The sequence below is a fragment of the Rhinatrema bivittatum genome, chromosome 10 (genome assembly GCF_901001135.1).
Source record: "Rhinatrema bivittatum chromosome 10, aRhiBiv1.1, whole genome shotgun sequence".
Lineage (NCBI taxonomy): Eukaryota > Metazoa > Chordata > Amphibia > Gymnophiona > Rhinatrematidae > Rhinatrema > Rhinatrema bivittatum.
In genome coordinates, this window is record NC_042624.1 from 104,702,270 (window position 1) to 104,719,619 (window position 17,350).

Below are 17,350 nucleotides of genomic sequence, written 5' to 3' on the forward strand. Positions count from 1 at the left end.
TCTTAAAAATAGCAAAATCATGTATTTGGGATGCAAGAGCTAAATACCATTTTGTAGGTGAAGAACTAGTAATTGCCAATCAGGAAGGAGATCTGGGGGTCACTATATCTGATGACCTCAGTGTGGCACAATGTTTGGGAAAGCCAATAGTACACTTGAATGCGTAGAAAGAGGAAAGTAATATTACTTCTTTACTGATCTGAGACCTCATTTTGAGTACTATGTTCAGTTCTGGAGACCACAGCTACAAAAGGCAGTTCACATGAGGACCACAAAAATGGTACATGGCCTACATTGTAAGAGAGATGCTGAGAGGCTGTGATGCACGTCCTCTAGAAGAAGGATGGGAAAAGGGGATCTGGTACAAACATTCAGAGTCTTGCAGACTTGGATACAGGGTCAGATGGAAGCATTTTCCATAGAATGAAAAGTTCAAATGGGTAGACTGCATGGACCAATTGGTGTTTTTCTGCCTTTTCTGTTTCTATATTGCAAATGGTTGACTTTAATAAGGGCTTCTAGAAGCCCTCAGTTGTATTTCAGTAGGTATTCCATGGCAGTAGCGCACCATCTTAATCTTATATTTATTTATTTATTTATTGTTTTTGTTATACCGAGTTTCATGACATGCATCACATCAACCCGGTTTACAATTAACAGAGTGTGTAAAGCATAACGTAACGTAAACAATGTTCTCAATAAACGTAAACAATGTTCTCAATAAGAACCTTGAACTTTAGATATAGTGGATCAGATAGAGGATGTGAGAAAGTTACAATAAAATAGGGAAATTAACTTGGAGCTGGAAGAGGGGAGAGATAGAACCGAGCAATATTTACATTTCAGCCTATTAATGTAATAGAGTAGCAGAGTAGTAGTAGTTTATTGGTAGTTACCAAATTCCCGCATCTTTATCTAATTCTTCTGCAGCAATGCTGTAGTTTTTTCTTTTTTTTTTTTTTTACACAAACTTGCCTTTCATCCTAAGAATGTTAGTGCTTTTACAATTAATAGAAACATTTTCCAGTTACTAAAAAATTGAACTCCCTTAATTGTGTCTGGACCAGCAACTCTGTTTTCAGGAAGAGAAATGTTCTAGTACTTAAAAATCATGATTAAAAAATTTGCCTCTTCCTATGAAGTAATTGTAGATAAACTTTCATGTCTTAAAATAGTTAAAAAAAAATGGAGGCCATCAGATATATAATTTGTCATACAAAACATTTTGCCACATACTTTCCAATACAATGGACCAAAAATGTTTTTCTTTTTTTTACATTTTTAATACAAGAAAGTGACAATAGTAGTATTCTGATTGCTACATGCTTGTATAGTGATTTACTGAACACTTCTAAAGAGGGATGGGTTAATTTTCTCTTGTGATTACTTGATGATGCATTCATGATGTCTCACTTTTGCCCAGGAAATACAATCTCCTAATAATACATTTATTGTCACTTAAGAAATAGTTCAACTTTGCTTTAGAGAGAGGTGTTGCCAGGGCTCTTATGGTAAAGGTCTATGGCACTGCTGACGCCCAAACTTGTTTCAGCTACAAGCCTAGATGATGAATTTCTAAAGTGATTTCAGAAACTAAATTCTTTGTCTTCCTTTACATACACTCTGACTGCTGTAGTGGTTTTCTAATAGTCATTCTTTTTTAAATCCTAGATATCTTCTGCAGTATCAAGAGCCTATACCGTGTGAACAATTGGTTACTGCTCTGTGTGATATCAAGCAAGCTTATACGCAGTTTGGAGGTACTGAGTTTGTTCATTTTTTTATCTGATAAATAGGGCCTGGGAATTTTTTGTTTTGTAAGGCTCTAAGCCGGATATGGATTTTCCTTCAGGTGACTCTAAAAATTGTGGAAGCTATTGTAGCTGTCAGCAGCAGAAGGAAGTTGACACTGCCAGTAGTGAGGCATCCTCTCTCAGGCTTCAGGCCTTGTAAAATAAAAATCCTCAAATTATTATTTTTTTTTTGTAAGACTTACAGATAAAACAGTGGTTCTCAATCAGTGGGTCCCAGGAGACTTGTGCATTATTTCAGCTTGGTCACGCACCCAACTTCGTATTTACCAAGCGAATAAAAATCTTCGTTCAATGCACAAAAATCTACTTCAAGTACCAACCTTCACAATGGCTAGACTTGATATGACACGCAGACGTGCTTTTTCAGTAGCTGGCCCCATAATATGGAATTCGATACCAAATGATATTAGACTACGAATTATAAGGAATTTAAAAGGAAAATTAAAACTGTTCTTTTTAACTGGCTTTTAACAATATTCAGGTTTCATAAATGCACACTATTACACAACACGTGTAATCCAGCCTATTCACTGATGTAATTGGCTGAATAAGTTGAGCTAATTTATCACTAATGTGTTAGGTGTATACTAATGACTTTGATAGTTTATTTTTTGCTAAAGTTGAGATGTTCCTTATTCTTTTTAAGTACATTAGATATGCATAATGAAATTTAAAAAAAAAATTAAAAAAAATCAGCAAATAAAACAAAGGTGTGGGTTTCAGAAAATGTGAAGTGTATAATAAAAGGAGGTGTACAAATGGAAGTTGAGAGCTAAGCAAAGAATTTAAAATTAAGTTTTAGGGATGTGCAGGCCAAATGTATTTGGGTTGTTTTTTTCATTGAGGATTGTTTTTTGGTTCATTTCCCAAACTGAAATAAAACATTAAAATAGAATCAAAACGGAGCCTCGCTAAGGCCTTCCAACCCCCTTCCTGTCCTCCAAGAGAACTGTGGGACCCAGGCCTACTTAGCTAGACTGAGTTGGGGGCCCAGCCAAGAGCCTCTCTGGCCTCAACTTACCCCTTCTCTGGTGGTCCTGAAGAAAAAGGGGCAGGAGCGATGCCCCTTTTGCTCCTGCCCCACTGTGATGCTTTAAAAAATGGAGCCAATGGTCCTGAGGCTAACACCAAATAGAAATTACTTTGGCACTGGCCTCAGGTTCGCTAGTGCCATTTTTAAAAGCATTGCAGCATGGCAGGAGTGAGTGGGCATCACTCCTGCCCCTTTCTATCTTCAGGACTTAGGGGTAATTGAGGGCTGGGGCAGTCCCAGGTGCCAGCAAATTTTTTTTTTTTTGGAGGTGAGAGGTGCCCGGGAAGGCCCCATCTGGGTTTGGCTCATTCAGCAGATTAAGTTCATGCCTCATAGCTTTTTGAGGGGAAAGGGAGCGAGGAGGCCCCAGGAATCTGTGTGAGCTGGAGAAGGTTTTAAACTATGACATGAAAATATCCCTAAATTTTCACTTTTGGTTCAGGTGTGCCATTTGTTTAAAACACATGCACATTCCTATTAAGTTTAGGAATGATGAAATATATAGAAAATATATAGTATTTAGGTACTACCAGTAGATTAGGGGGATCTGTTTGCCCCAGCAAGGGGGCAAGATCACTGAAAGACCTAAATTTAGCTGGAACACAGTTTTGCAAAGTTACGTAAAAGAAATCCTCCGAGGAGAAGGGATTAGAGTGAAGGAGGGTTTAGTGCATGATTGATCAAGACCAATACCTTACAAGTTGATGCAGAAAGCGAGTAGCAGCTAGTGAAGTTTGAGTAGAAGTGTGGGATTTAGAATGAGCTCCTGCTTTGTAGTTTTGAAGAATATTGGCGTTTTCTGACTTTTGAGTGTGTGTTTAAAGTCATTTTCATCAGTAATCGTTGTGAATTTTAACAGGAAAGCGTCCTTTTGGTGTTTCACTTCTTTATATTGGCTGGGATAAGCATTATGGATTTCAGCTGTACCAGAGTGATCCCAGTGGAAATTATGGAGGATGGAAGGCCACCTGCATTGGAAACAACAGTGCTGTAAGTTTTTAATGTATTGAAAAAAGCTGCTAGCAAATAGGAGTTCCTTAATGTAAACCAAACTGCACGATACATCAAGAGTTGCCAAGTGCCAAACCGGCTTGCGCTAATGTTGAGTGAGAAGAAAGATGGCAAAGAATGTGGAGGCCGTGTTTTCTGAGGAGGTGGTGAGAGGTGGCTCACGGCTGCACAGAGAAGGGGGCAATAAGGATGACTAGGGATAGGAAACAGTTTCCATATGAAGAGAGGACCCAGCTAAGACACGTCAACTGAGGGGAGATATACCGACAAATATAAAATCAAGAAAGAAATGGAGAAAAGTGTGCATGCTACAAGAACTAGGGAGCAGCCAAATCACCTAGGAAATGGCTGAGTTAAAATAATCAAGAGGAACTACTTCTTCCCACAATGCGTAGACAGCTTGTGGAGGTCATTGCCACAGAACGTTTTGGTGGCAAATAGTATAGTGTAGTTCAGAAAGGGATTAGACAAATTTGTGTGGAAACATTTCTGGTTGACTATTAATCATGTTCTCATATATCCAGTTTGACTTTTCCAGAGAATGATGATGTCAGGGCAGGACGTCAGCTTTTACTCCATCTCCATCTGCTGGTAGAGGTGCATAACCCAGTTGTGTAGATTATCCTGCCTTCCTTAGAGAAAAGGAAATTATCGGGTGGAGTATTAATTTCGCCTTTCCATGATATAAAGCTGAAGGGGAGGCTCACTTCATTAACCCACAGAGTGAATAGATGAAAGGACAATAACATTTCAGAAAAGTGATATACAAAAACCTTTTACAGGATCTTCTCCAAAACCGCAAAGTGGCAAATGAAGGAACTCCTTAGCAGTGCACCCCTAGCTGGCTCTGTGTTATGGAATATGTGTAGGCAGGCCATAAGTAAGGGTAATCCACTTAGGGAAGAACAGATATAATTCTAGAGATCCATACCACAGGGATCTCTCTTAATATTTTTCTCAAAAATTGTAAGCCTGATAAATGGCTTTGAAAATAGCCATTATGTTTATCTGGATAAATTGATCTGATTAGAAAATTCCCTCCTTGCTCATCAGCTTGGAGAAGACATGATTTAGAGGGTATATGATGGAGGTCTATAAAATCATGAGTAGGGTGGAACAGGTAAATAGGGAATGGCTATTTACCCTTTCAGTTAGTACTAGGACTAGTGGACACACCATGATTCTGGTAGGTAGCAGATCATATTTTTTTCACTTAATGCACAATTAAGCTATGCATTTTGTTGTTGGAGAATGTGATCAAGGCATGCAGCCTAGCTGGGTTTAAAAAGGGGTTGGACAAGTTTCCAGAGGAAAAGTTTATAAATGATTATTAGCCAGGTGCCGGCAGGGAAACCTACCATTTTATCCCTGGAATTTAGCAACAAGGAATTGGTTGTACTCTTTGGGATCTGCCGAGTATTTGTGACCTTATTTGGCCACTGTTGGGCTCAGTGGATCTTTCAGGTCTGCCCCAGCCTGGCAAATCTTAGTTCTCTCTACAAGATTTGTGCAAAAAGGCTATCCGCGGGGAGTAATAAGGAGGGCGTATAAGAGAGCCCGCTTCGCTAATAGAGATTTGTTGTTACTCTACCAGCAACGTCCCTATAATCAAGATCTGACTTGCACTTTGAAATATTCACGTCATGTGAATGAAGTGGTCAATATCGTACGTGAACATTGGAAAGTTCTAATGTTGCATACGGTATTTCAAACCAGTCCGAGATTCGCCTATTTCAGAGGACAGAATATTAGGGATCGCATTGTTCATTCCCGGTTTTCTTCCACTACAAATCGGTTTCCCTCTGGAGGCCATCAAGCATGTGGGACTTGTGATATGTGTGGACAAACCCTTACAGGAGAACAATGGCGGGCGCTCCATTCAGGAGTCGTGGTTCGGCATGACAGATGGACTTCGTGTGATTCAATGAGCGTTGTATATGTCATACAGTGTCCCTGCAACTTGGCTTATGTTGGCCGCACTAAGCGAAAAATACGTACGCGGTTGATTGAACATAGAAGTTGCATTAGCACATCAAAACTTGCCGCTCCTTTAGTGCAACATTGTATTAATCAACACCACCAATTTACTGACTTGCGGTGGTCCATTTTGGAACAAGTGGATCAAAACCCTAGGGGGGGGAGACATACAGTCCTATTTGAACCGACGAGAACATTTCTGGATTTTTCACCTGAACACTGTGGATCCTAACGGATTAAATGAGAGAATCAACTGGTATTCTCTCATTTGACTAATGTTGTATTTCTAATAAGACTTGCGCGTTCCACCATATTGACACAACTAGAATAGATCAAAATATCCGGATAGTTGTTGTGTGTTAAACTATATAGTTGTGATACAATGTGCATGGACAGCTGTAATACCTGAATAGGCTTTCAGGAACCATTTTCAATTGTTATGGGTAAGAGGATGCGATCGAGAATCAATGGTACATGATGTATCAGTTCACTCCGGGAGAGGATGTGACAGAGAACCGCCGACCTGGGATGCACTATGCAGTTTTCAATCAAACAGCGCGAGAGGACGTGACAGAGAACACAGCCGCTTTTGATTTACCAACACGCATCGGGAGAGAACGTGACAGAGAACTGCTGCCCTGGGACGCATCATGCTGTTATATAGAACGGCTGTGACAGAGATTGCCGCTTATTGAAGCGCCATATGGACAGTTATTTTCCCAGTTTCTTTCACAATTTGTGAGTCTAGAGCATGTGATTTAGGTATATAAAGAGAGATTATAATCAGACTGACAGCGTTTGGACGTAAGGACGTGAGAGGGAACTACTATCCGTCACCGGAAGAGGTGGTACTAAGCGCTGGTACTCGTATAAATAACTTCCGTTTGTCTGCCATTGTTGAAGCACAGCGGGCTGAAATGCAGCCTGTTTGAAAAAATTGACCGGCACGGAATAAAGACGCCGCAAGAAGAAGTTTGCTACAAGTATCTGAATCGGTTGCCTTCTTTTCCCCTGAAGCAGGACAGCGGTCCGAAACATGGCCATGTCGGGTTACCTGGAACCTTTTCAGTGCGGATAAGTACCCGTTTTTATTTTTGATTGGCAAGTGCCTAAAAATTTTTTGAGGAACTTTGAAAAAAACTTTGAAAAACATAACAAAAATTGAGTATATAAATGATTAAAGCAATAGTGACCCCTATGAGAAACGGTTTGAACACATAATATGTCTACCCGTGAATAGAGGGTCTTACAAAATTTGTTTGGCGTTTCTGGGTGTTATGTTAATTGTCTAACTAGCTTGACTTAGCCTCAAACAAGCCTGTCTGTCTAGTGATAGGAAAATCGTCCCACGGCAAACACTCACAGTTATCAAGGACACACTTCCTTATTCCAACACAAATTTTTGGACGTGAGATTCATAGACCTTCATACTAGGCATCATAGTGTGGTAAAATTTTTACCTGTGTCACTCTGCCTTCTATATAATCATAGGTCAGTCCATTTCATTTTTTGTATTTTTCTTAATGCAATTAAAACACCCGGTGATATAAAACTTTTTTTCAATTGTGGATTAGAATCATTAACCAAACTTATCTGTATATCGCCATATTCAGTTCATGCTTTTTTGCTTCTTCCCGTATCTGGTCTTTGTCAAGCTCTGATGCCCTTAGTTAAATCAGCAATACGTAAATTATTCATGGCAATTTTCAGCAATATGAATTGCCCAATTGGGCAATTTTCAGCAATATGAATAATTTATGTATTGCTGATTTAACTAAGGGCATCAGAGCTTGACAAAGACCAGATACGGGAAGAAGCAAAAAAGCATGAACTGAATATGGCGATATACAGATAAGTTTGGTTAATGATTCTAATCCACAATTGAAAAAAAGTTTTATATCACCGGGTGTTTTAATTGCATTAAGAAAAATACAAAAAATGAAATGGACTGACCTATGATTATATAGAAGGCAGAGTGACACAGGTAAAAATTTTACCACACTATGATGCCTAGTATGAAGGTCTATGAATCTCACGTCCAAAAATTTGTGTTGGAATAAGGAAGTGTGTCCTTGATAACTGTGAATTGTCTAACTAGTACACGTTGAATTTTTTGTTGTTGAAATCTTATAGTCTTACATTCCTTAGAGAGGTTAAAAGTACCCAGGGCTTTCACAGCTCATGTACCATGGGAAAAAGGTGTTCCTGAGGACGTGGAATGAAACAGCATACACAGTGTTTGATTTTTGAATATGCATGTACTGTTTTACCTATGATTGGCTACACATAACTAAGTATAAGCATGTAGTTTCCTTTTGAAAGGTGGTGAGTTAATTCGTTTTAATGTAAAGTCCTCTGAAACAGGTTTTAGAAAGAGAGTGGGGGTTTTTTTATAATTGTACTGCTAAGTCACAAAGAGGAAATGTGAAAATGGGTGGTTTTATATCACCAAATATTTTTCTACTCCCTATAAGTAAAATATTCACTTTTCAAGAAAGTTGAATCCTGACTCATTTAGGATAAAAAGAATTGCTACATGAGTGTCTAAGAGCTCTGGAATCAGGCTGCCTAGCAAGGCATTTGATACTTACTGTATTTATATATATATATATATATATATATGGTCTAATTTGCAGGCCGCTGTATCAATGTTGAAACAAGACTACAAAGAAGGCGAAATGGGCTTGAAGTCTGCCCTCGCTTTAGCTGTCAAAGTTCTAAACAAGACCATGGATGTCAGCAAGCTGTCAGCTGAGAAAGGTAAGGGGGCTGCGTTAGCCAGTGCAGCGTATTTTATGTTACCTGATACCTTTGTGTAAAGATGCTGTCCGGTGATGAGCAGGCATTAATCAGCCATAACACATGAATGTGTCTTCCGGCGCCAAAGTGGACCCAGCTGTCGGAACATGCATGGGAGATGCGCACATGCCCGCTGCCCCAGGCTGATCTACCAGATGGATATGTCCCCAGTCTCTCTTCGTTTTTGGTTTTGATCTTGTTAGTTGGCCTAATTCTGCCTCGTTACATCTTTTTCTGCTGCCTCTGCAGCACCTCAACAAAACTTTCTGGTTCTTAAAATAAAAAAAGAAATAGAAAATTCCAAGGCCAAGGAAACTGTGGTAAGCAGTTTTAAGGGCCTGTATTTGTGTGTGCCATGTGTCCATTATGGATATTCGAGTTGTCTGGGTCTAGATAAAGACTCCTGCAGCTGTAGTTGGATGGCCACGAAAGCTCAGAACCACTGTGCCTGGAAGATGGAGGCCCTGTGGAAGTGGGCGCCAAGGTAGTGGAGTGGATTACAAACTGACTGTGTGTAATGGTAAATGGAACCTACTCTGAAGAGAGAATGGTGCCACAAGGATTGGTTTTAGGACTGGTTCTGTTCATTATCTTTGTGAGCGACATTGCAGAAGGGATAGTAGGTAACGTTTTGTCTATTTGCGAATGATACTAAGATCTGCAAGAGTGGGTATGCCTGAAGGAGAAGAGAGAATGAAGTGTTTTGTTTTGGTTTTTTTTTTTTTTAAGATCTGTTTATTAAACCACAAATGACAGTACAGCAATCCCACAATTTTGGGTACAAAATATACAAAATGAAAAAAAAAGTCTAACTGTATGAATACAAGTAAACAAAACACTTTAACAGTACTCGATCTTGCGGCTTATTATTTTGCCATATTTTATAAAACAAAACAGCGCACACCCCATCCACCATCCCTAACCATTCACCACATGCATCCTTACTCACACACCAACACTCATCCATCAGCCAGTATTCCCAGTTTACACAAAAGAAGGCCTTAGCCTCCAGGATAAGTATAATCTAACATTATAGCTAAACGCAGCAAGTTATTTCAAATACAAAGAACCAAATCCCATAAGAATAAAAAAGTGATTTAAGAAAGCTTGAAGACTTGGCAGCTGGGATTCAATGCCAAGAAGTGCAGAATCATGCATCCAAAAGAGCTGTATGTGATGAGGGGTGAAAGACTGATGTGCACGGACTGGGAGAAGGACCTTGCGACAATAGTGTCTGGCAATCTGAAGACCAGAGCTAAAGCGAGAATGCGGGGCTGCATAGAGAGAGGAATAACTAGGAAGAAAAAGGAGCTGCTAGTGCTCTTGTAGGAGCTCACCTAGAGCCCTCCTGGAGACCATATCTCAGAAAGGATAGAGACAGGACGGGGGCAATCTCGAGAAGGGCAACCAAAATGGTGTATTGTCAGTATTGGAAAACTTATGAGGAGAGGCTGAAGGATCTAACTATGTATTCCCTGGAAGAGAGGAGGTGCAGGGGAGATATGATGCAGATTTTCAGATACTTGAAAGTTTTTAATTTAACATTTTTTGTTCCCCTTTTTCCCTCTCCCCAGTCCCCCAGTTTCTCCTTTGCTGTCTCGTGGTAGCTCCTGGTCTTAGTCTTGGGCTCTAGCTCCAGCTCCTCTAGCCATGCCTCCTCTGCTTGGACCTGGTGGTAGTCCTTGCATTCTGTAAACCCTCACAAAATGAAAAGACGTCTGTCCTTAGTTAAAAAATTTTTGGTGGTTGTTGACCAATGGAGATAATTTGCACTTGAGCCTGTCAACCTTGTATTACTGAAAACACAGACTGCCAGGGGCCTGGACTTGCTAATTAATTTTCAATTATGTTTCAGTTGAAATTGCAACATTGACGAGAGAGAATGGAAAGACGAAAATAAGAGTTCTGAAGCAAAAGGAGGTAGAAGAGTTAATAAAAAAGCATGAGGAAGAAGAAGCAAAGGCCGAACGAGAGAAAAAGGAAAGAGAGCAAAAAGAAAAGGATAAAATATGAGTGCATTTTTATAGACGATTTGACTATTTTCATTTCTGTACTTTCTTGTGCAGTGAGTGACAGTAATTACTCTTCAAGCATACTTGTAACATAGGGTTTGATTCTTAATTTCAGAATTAGTTCTGTGTGTACTTTTTTATTCTGGAATAAAACTTGAAGAAATTGTCTCATTTTATTTTTTTTTAACAAAATATATAACATAGTAAACGACGACAGCTTAAAGACCCAAGTGTTCCTTTCCTAGTGTGTAGCAGATGGACGCAGGACCAATGGGTATAGTGTACTGATAGCAGTTGGAGATTTCAATCTAAGGCCAGCACTGCATATTCTGCTCTTCAGTATTTCTTCGTCTCCATAGCAGTTTGGGAATCTACACACGCTTGCCCAGCGTTAGAAAATCCAAAGATGAAAGAAATAATCTTACCTCTACAGATGAGCCCCGCTCTCCTGCGGTGATACCTAAGGGTCCCTCCCCCAGTCGAGAATTCCTGAGGGGATTTCCGAGATCCCTCAGAGGTAAAGCTTCAGTCTGGTAGCCGGTTCCCGGCATTTATTTATTTATTTTTTATATACCGACCTTCGATCTAGGATATCACATCGGTTTACATTCAGGTACTGTAGGTATTTCCCTATCCCCAGAGGGCTTACAATCTAAGGAGGCAATGGAGGGTAAAGTGACTTGCCTAAGGTCACAAGGAGCGACAGTGGGACTCGAACCCTGGTCTCCTGGTTCGTAGCCCCCTGCTCTAACCACTAGGCTATTCATCCTCCCATGGACTTAGCCCCCAGGACCGGGAATGGCTGAGAGGCAGCAGGTGCAATACAGAGTGTGGCGGTGAAAGTATTTTTCCTCTACCCCCCACAGCCAGAGACCGGGAAGCGCTGAGACAAGGTAAGGTAGAAAACGTTTCTTAAAGTCTCCGGTCTCTGAGGCTCGGATAGCCGCACAGATCGCCATCCGGCGTCTGTCCTATCGGGTTGAGCAGCCCTATCCAGGCTAGACCCCAATCAGGTACGAGGGTCCTCCCACGTGGAGACCCTTCGGGGGAGCTGCCATCTTGCCCGTGTGGTCGTTGGTGCCATTTCCCCCCTTGATCGCCGTATTCTCTGCACAACTGAGCCGTGCGCACAGCGGCGAGTCGGGCGAATAAACTACTTGTGCGCACGGCGGCGGGTGCATCTCTATAAGCGCACATGGTGGCCTGCACGCACATCTTTCGCAACTTGCACGCACAGCATCGGCGAACCCGGAGCGCATATCTAAGCCTCCCGGCGCGCGCATACAAGCGCACAGATGAGTTTTGAATGACTATGCACACAAATCATGGCACCATCTGCCAAGGGACAAGCCCTCTGCCCAGCCTGCCACCTGAGAGCTGTGAAACACGAAGTGGCTACTGCCCTGTGCCTACAGTGCGAGGAGGTTCTGAGGGAACCGAAACAAGGCACCCCCCCCCCCCCCCCCCGACAGTAGAGGAAATCCGGCTCCACTGACGATAGTACCCCAGACCTCTCTATCCCCGGCACGGCCCCCTCAGATGGGTCCCTCTGGGAACGCCACTGGTCTCAATATGGACCCAGGAACCTTTTCCTGGGTGGAATTCTTCAAAGGGCTGCAAACCTTTGTCCAGGCACAATCGGTGCCACCAGTGAGACAGCCACAGCCCCCAGCAGAAGACCAAAACATTCCAGGCCCCTCTCGGCCTCCCTAAGACGTACCTCCTCCAGACAAAAGCTTCCCCTAAGGGGACACGGACACCTCGGAGGAAGAGTCAGACTCCCTGGAGGAAGGGGAAATCCCTCCAGGAACGGAACCATACTGAACTATGATGAGTTTCTTCTCCAAAGACGAGTTATCAGATCTCGTGTCTCTGAGCCTGAAAACACTGGCCATCCCAGGCACAAGCACCACGGGTTACATTGGCAACTCTCCAGTCTTCAGGTATAATAGATGATTTTAATGACAGGTTACAAATTTTAACTAATAGATCAGAAATTTCATTTTTGAGTTCCTTTAGTACCCTATCCGGTCCAGGTGATTTGCTACTCTGGTTTGTCAATCTGGCCTACTACATCTTCCAGGTTCACAGTGATTTCATTCAGTTCGTCTGACTCATCACCCCTGAAAACCATCTCCGGAACTGGTATCTCCCCAACATCCTCATTAGTAATCACGGAAGCAAAGAATTAATTTAATCTTTCTGCAATGGCCTTTTCTTCCCTAAGAGCCCCTTTAACCCCTCCGTCATATAATGGTCCAACCGACTCCCTCACAGGTTTCTTGCTTTGAATATATTTTTTAAAGTTTTTATTATGAGTTTTTGCCTCTACGGCCAACTTCAGTTCAAATTCTCTCTTCGCCTGTCTTATCAATGTTTTACACTTAGCTTGACAATGCTTATGTTTTATCCTATTTTCTTCAGATGGATCCTTTTTCCAATTTTTGAAGGATGTTTTTTTGGCTAAAATAGCCTCTTTCACCTCACCTTTTAACCATACCAGTAATCGTTTTGCCTTCCTTCCACCTTTCTTAATGCGTGGAATACACCTGGACTGCGTGTCTAGGATTGTATTTTTAAACAAAGTCCATGCCTGTTCAACACTTTTAACCTTTGCAGCTGCACCTTTCAGTTTTTTCTATTTTCCTCATTTTATCAAAGTTTCCCTTTTGAAAATTTAGTGTTGGAGCTGTAGATTTACTTATTGTCCCTATTCCAGTTATTAGTTTAAATTTGATCATGTTATGATCACTATTGCCAAGTGGCCCCACCACCATTACCTCTCACCAAATCCTGTGTTCCACTAAGAATTAAAACTAAAATAGCTCCCTCTCATGTTGGTTCCTGAACCAATTGCTCCATGAAGCAGTCATTTATTACATCCAGGAACTTTGTCTGTAGCAAGTCCTGATGTTACATTTACCCAGTCAATGTTGGGGTAATTAAAATCTCCCATTATTATTGCACTGCCAAATTGGTTAGCTTCCCTGATTTCTCTTAGCATTTCATCATCTGTCTGACCATTTTGTCCAGGTGGACGGTAGTATACTCCTATCACTATACTCTTACCCAACACACATGGGATTTCTACCCATATAGATTCTACTGAGTGCTGACGTCAGATTGAAATCTGACTCCATCTCCAGCTACTATCAGGAGTACACTATACCCATTGATCCTGAGTTCATCTGTTGACACTAAGGAAAACGAAATTATCAGGTAAGTAATTTCTCCAATTCAGTCTGTTCAACAAGTCGCTTAGGGTAATTTGTGTTATTTTTAGATCATGTTCTGAGACTGAAACATGCACCTGCATGTAGGTAAACAGGCCCCAGTTTCAGAAAAGATAACCTTGAATACAATACTATACAGGTAAATATTAATCTAGGCACACTTATCCCCTGCCAGTCATTAAGGTGTGTACATACTAAACATTTTTCTGTTAGACATTAAATGGGAAAAATCCTTTAGTACATCAGCCATTCAGTGAGTACTTTTAATGCAAAATCATTGATCTAAGACCATCTTTCTAGAAAAGACATGCCCCAGTACAATCCTTCAAAAAGCATCTCCTGTGCTGGTTTGATCTGTCCATATGAAGGCATAATAACTTGTTAGAAGACCAATCGAGTCCTGGAATTTATCCAATTGTAATTCACCTGAACCTTATCAGTGGCTGTCACAGAATGTGGAGAACTTCACAAAAAGTGTTCCTCTTCATCCAGTCAAACCAGTCCAAACGCATGGGTTATCCCCACCAACCAACAGATGGAGGCAGATTAATGGGTTTGCTGACAATCTGCCAAAATTCTCTTTCTCCAGCAGATGGCAGAAAAGCATCCTCTGCTGTTTGCCTAAAGACTGATTAGGCTGAATGAAAAGGAAAAGGTTATAAGACAGCTCCTGGAGGTGAAAGGCTTGTCCTCCCTTGGTTGCACAAATCATAGGAGCAACAGAATTATTCAGGCAACTCCTGAGGTGAACGCCTGGGCCAGGGGCCTTCTAGGTTTATTTCTATAATTGGCTAGCATGAGATTAGCCTTTCATCTACCCCCACTTTGCCTCTCTCTACTCACATAGACTATTGGGCTTCCTCTCCAAAATAAAAAGGGGAAACTTCTCTGGTTTTTGTGTTTGTGTTTAATCTCAAAGTTTAAAAAAAAAAGTGAAGGAAGTGAACGGAAGAAGAACAGTGACTTCTGGACAAGGGCACGGTGTTAGTTACTCTTTGGGGAGCAGACTGGGTACTTCGTGCCCACGACGGTGTGTGTGCTTGCTTAGCCACTTTGGCTAACTCCAGAGACCACGGGAAAGAGATAGTGGGGCGTGGGCAATGAGGGATTTGGCATTCCCCTATGAGGGTGAGCTTGTAAAACTTGCCGTGTGTATGTGTAGGAGAGGGAGAAAAGTTTGTGTGAGGCCCCCTTTGAACCCATATGTAGGGCTACACTAAAGAATGTGATTTTGAAGGTGGTTTTCTTGGTAGCCATTTAGAGTTACAGGCTCTGTCATGTCGTGATCCTTTTCTTAAGATATCAGATGGGGGTGTGTCCTTATGAACGGTTCCATCTTTTCTTCCGAAAGTGGTATCTTCTTTTCGTATTAATCAGTCAGTTGAGCTGGCAGCTTTTTTGGACTTGTCTGATTCAGAACCAAATGCTCGTGAGCTGCGACTATTGGATGTCGTGCGTTGCTCCGATATCTTAAGGTCACAAATGGTTTTTGACGATCCGATCATCTTTTCATTTTGTGGAGCGGTCCGAAGAAGGGGCTTCAAGCTTCCAAGACCACCATCGCCAGGTGGCTTAAGGAAGCTATTGGATCCGCTTACATTCTCAAAGGTAAGCTGGTACCGCAGGGCTTGAGGACTCATTCCACTCGATCTCAGTCGGCCTCTTGGGCAGAGGCTCACTTGGTATCGCCACAAGAGATTTGTAGGGCGGCGACTTGGAAGTCGCTGCATACTTTTGCAAGACATTATCGACTTGATGTGGCAGATCTGAAGTCTCTGTCCTTTGGCGAAAACGTATTGCTCACGGGACTCTCCAGGTCCCATCCTGTTTAGGAAGCTTTGGTACATCTCAGGAGTCTGGACTGATCCGTACATACAGGGAAAAGAAAATTTGGTTCTTGCCTGATAATTTTCATTCCTGTAGTACCAAGGATCAGTCCAGAGTCTCGCCCGGGGTTAAGGAGGATGGAGAGTCGTGCGCTTTACTGTTGTACATTACAGATATCAGAAGTTGTCAAGTTCTCAAAGTTTATATTTCAATGGGTTTTTTATGATGGTTTGTTTGCGTTCAGCTTTGGTACAGATTAATACTGAGGAACTGCAGGGGCCATCAGGATATATAAAGCAGTGTCAGTTTTACTTTCTCTGTCTCCACCTGCTGGCACGGATGTATGAACCCAGGAGTCTGGACTGATCCTTGGTACTACAAGAACAAAAATTATCAGGTAAGAACCACATTTTCTTATGGGCAGGCCAAGTGGGAGACCTTTTTGCCTCAGAAATCTTGCAAGTGGGTTTGGCAACATCCCAAAGTACAGAGTAACTGGCAATATCCCATGTGTCTGGATTGGCTGAATAAAGAGTAAGGAGAAATGCATTCTTACCTGATAATTTCCTTTCCTTGAGTCCATTCAGACCAGTCCAGAACCTTCCCACATCTGCCAAACCATGAATATTCTGTAGTGGTAAATAGTGAAGAAACAACTTGCATGAAACCTCTGTACATAGTTGGTATTACTTATTTCTTTTTCTTGGCAGCCCCCTGGTATGTATGTATGTATGTATGTATTTATTTATTTATTTAACATTTTTATATACCGCAATTCATGTAGCAAAGTTACATATCATTTCGGTTTACATTATAACAATAACAAGCATGTAAGAATGCGATTACATAAAACAGGGGAGTAAACTAGGATAATAGTGAACAGGGTAATAAAACCATAAGGTATAGAATAATAGTGATACTGCGATTATTTTGAAAGATTGGCTATAGCTCTGGGTGTGAATTAGGTTAATATAGAATGCGGACCATGAATCATTTATTTGTGATGAAGGATTGTAGAGTTGGAGTGTTGATCTACTATATAATCTGATCGGTAATCTAGTGGGGAGTCTGATGAAACTTTATTTATTTATAAAATAAATAAAGTTTCACATTTTTGTCAGCTTGTTACAGATAACACTGGCAGACTGAGGTCAGCACGGATGCCTATATAGTGTGACCTCGGTGAACCTGTTAATCTCTGTCTCCAATTGCTGGTTGGTGGGCATAACCCATGGGACTGGACTGGTTTGGATGGACTTAAGGAAAGGAAATTAGGTGTAAGAATGCATTTATTCTTGCTGATGCCTTTCTTTCTCTGTGCTTTAAGGAGAAAAGTTCAGAAGTGCTACAGAATACATACATATGCCTGATTTTGACTACCTTTCTTTTTCTCCTCAGTTTCCAAATTTAAAGGAATAGCCGCATGCTTCATACAATTGAAATCTTGGTTTTCTATGTATATTATATATTTTCTTCCCCCACCCCCTTTTTTTTTTTCTATGGAGTAGGCATGCATGAGTATTTGAAGATATTTAAGTGAGCAAACATTTTTTCTTACTTGCCATTTGACCTGACATTACACTCTGAGCCTGCTTAATGTCTTTCTTCTGCCCAGTTCCAGATCCTGATGAAATCAGGAAAGGG

At 41.3% G+C, this 17,350-nt stretch overlaps 1 protein-coding gene across 2 annotated transcripts in view; it reads left to right on the forward strand.

The window, feature by feature from the left end:
* PSMA4 (proteasome subunit alpha 4) overlaps positions 1–10,814 on the forward strand; it is a 30,210-nt gene extending 19,396 nt beyond the window's left edge. For both annotated transcript variants that reach the window (XM_029618439.1, XM_029618440.1), the window contains exons 7-10: positions 1,672–1,760; positions 3,707–3,837; positions 8,472–8,595; positions 10,490–10,814. In XM_029618439.1, coding sequence (XP_029474299.1) covers positions 1,672–1,760; positions 3,707–3,837; positions 8,472–8,595; positions 10,490–10,647 — 502 coding nt within the window. In that variant the 3' untranslated portion in view covers positions 10,648–10,814. The remainder of the gene's footprint in view (positions 1–1,671; positions 1,761–3,706; positions 3,838–8,471; positions 8,596–10,489) is intronic.
* The last annotated feature ends 6,536 nt before the right edge of the window (positions 10,815–17,350 follow it).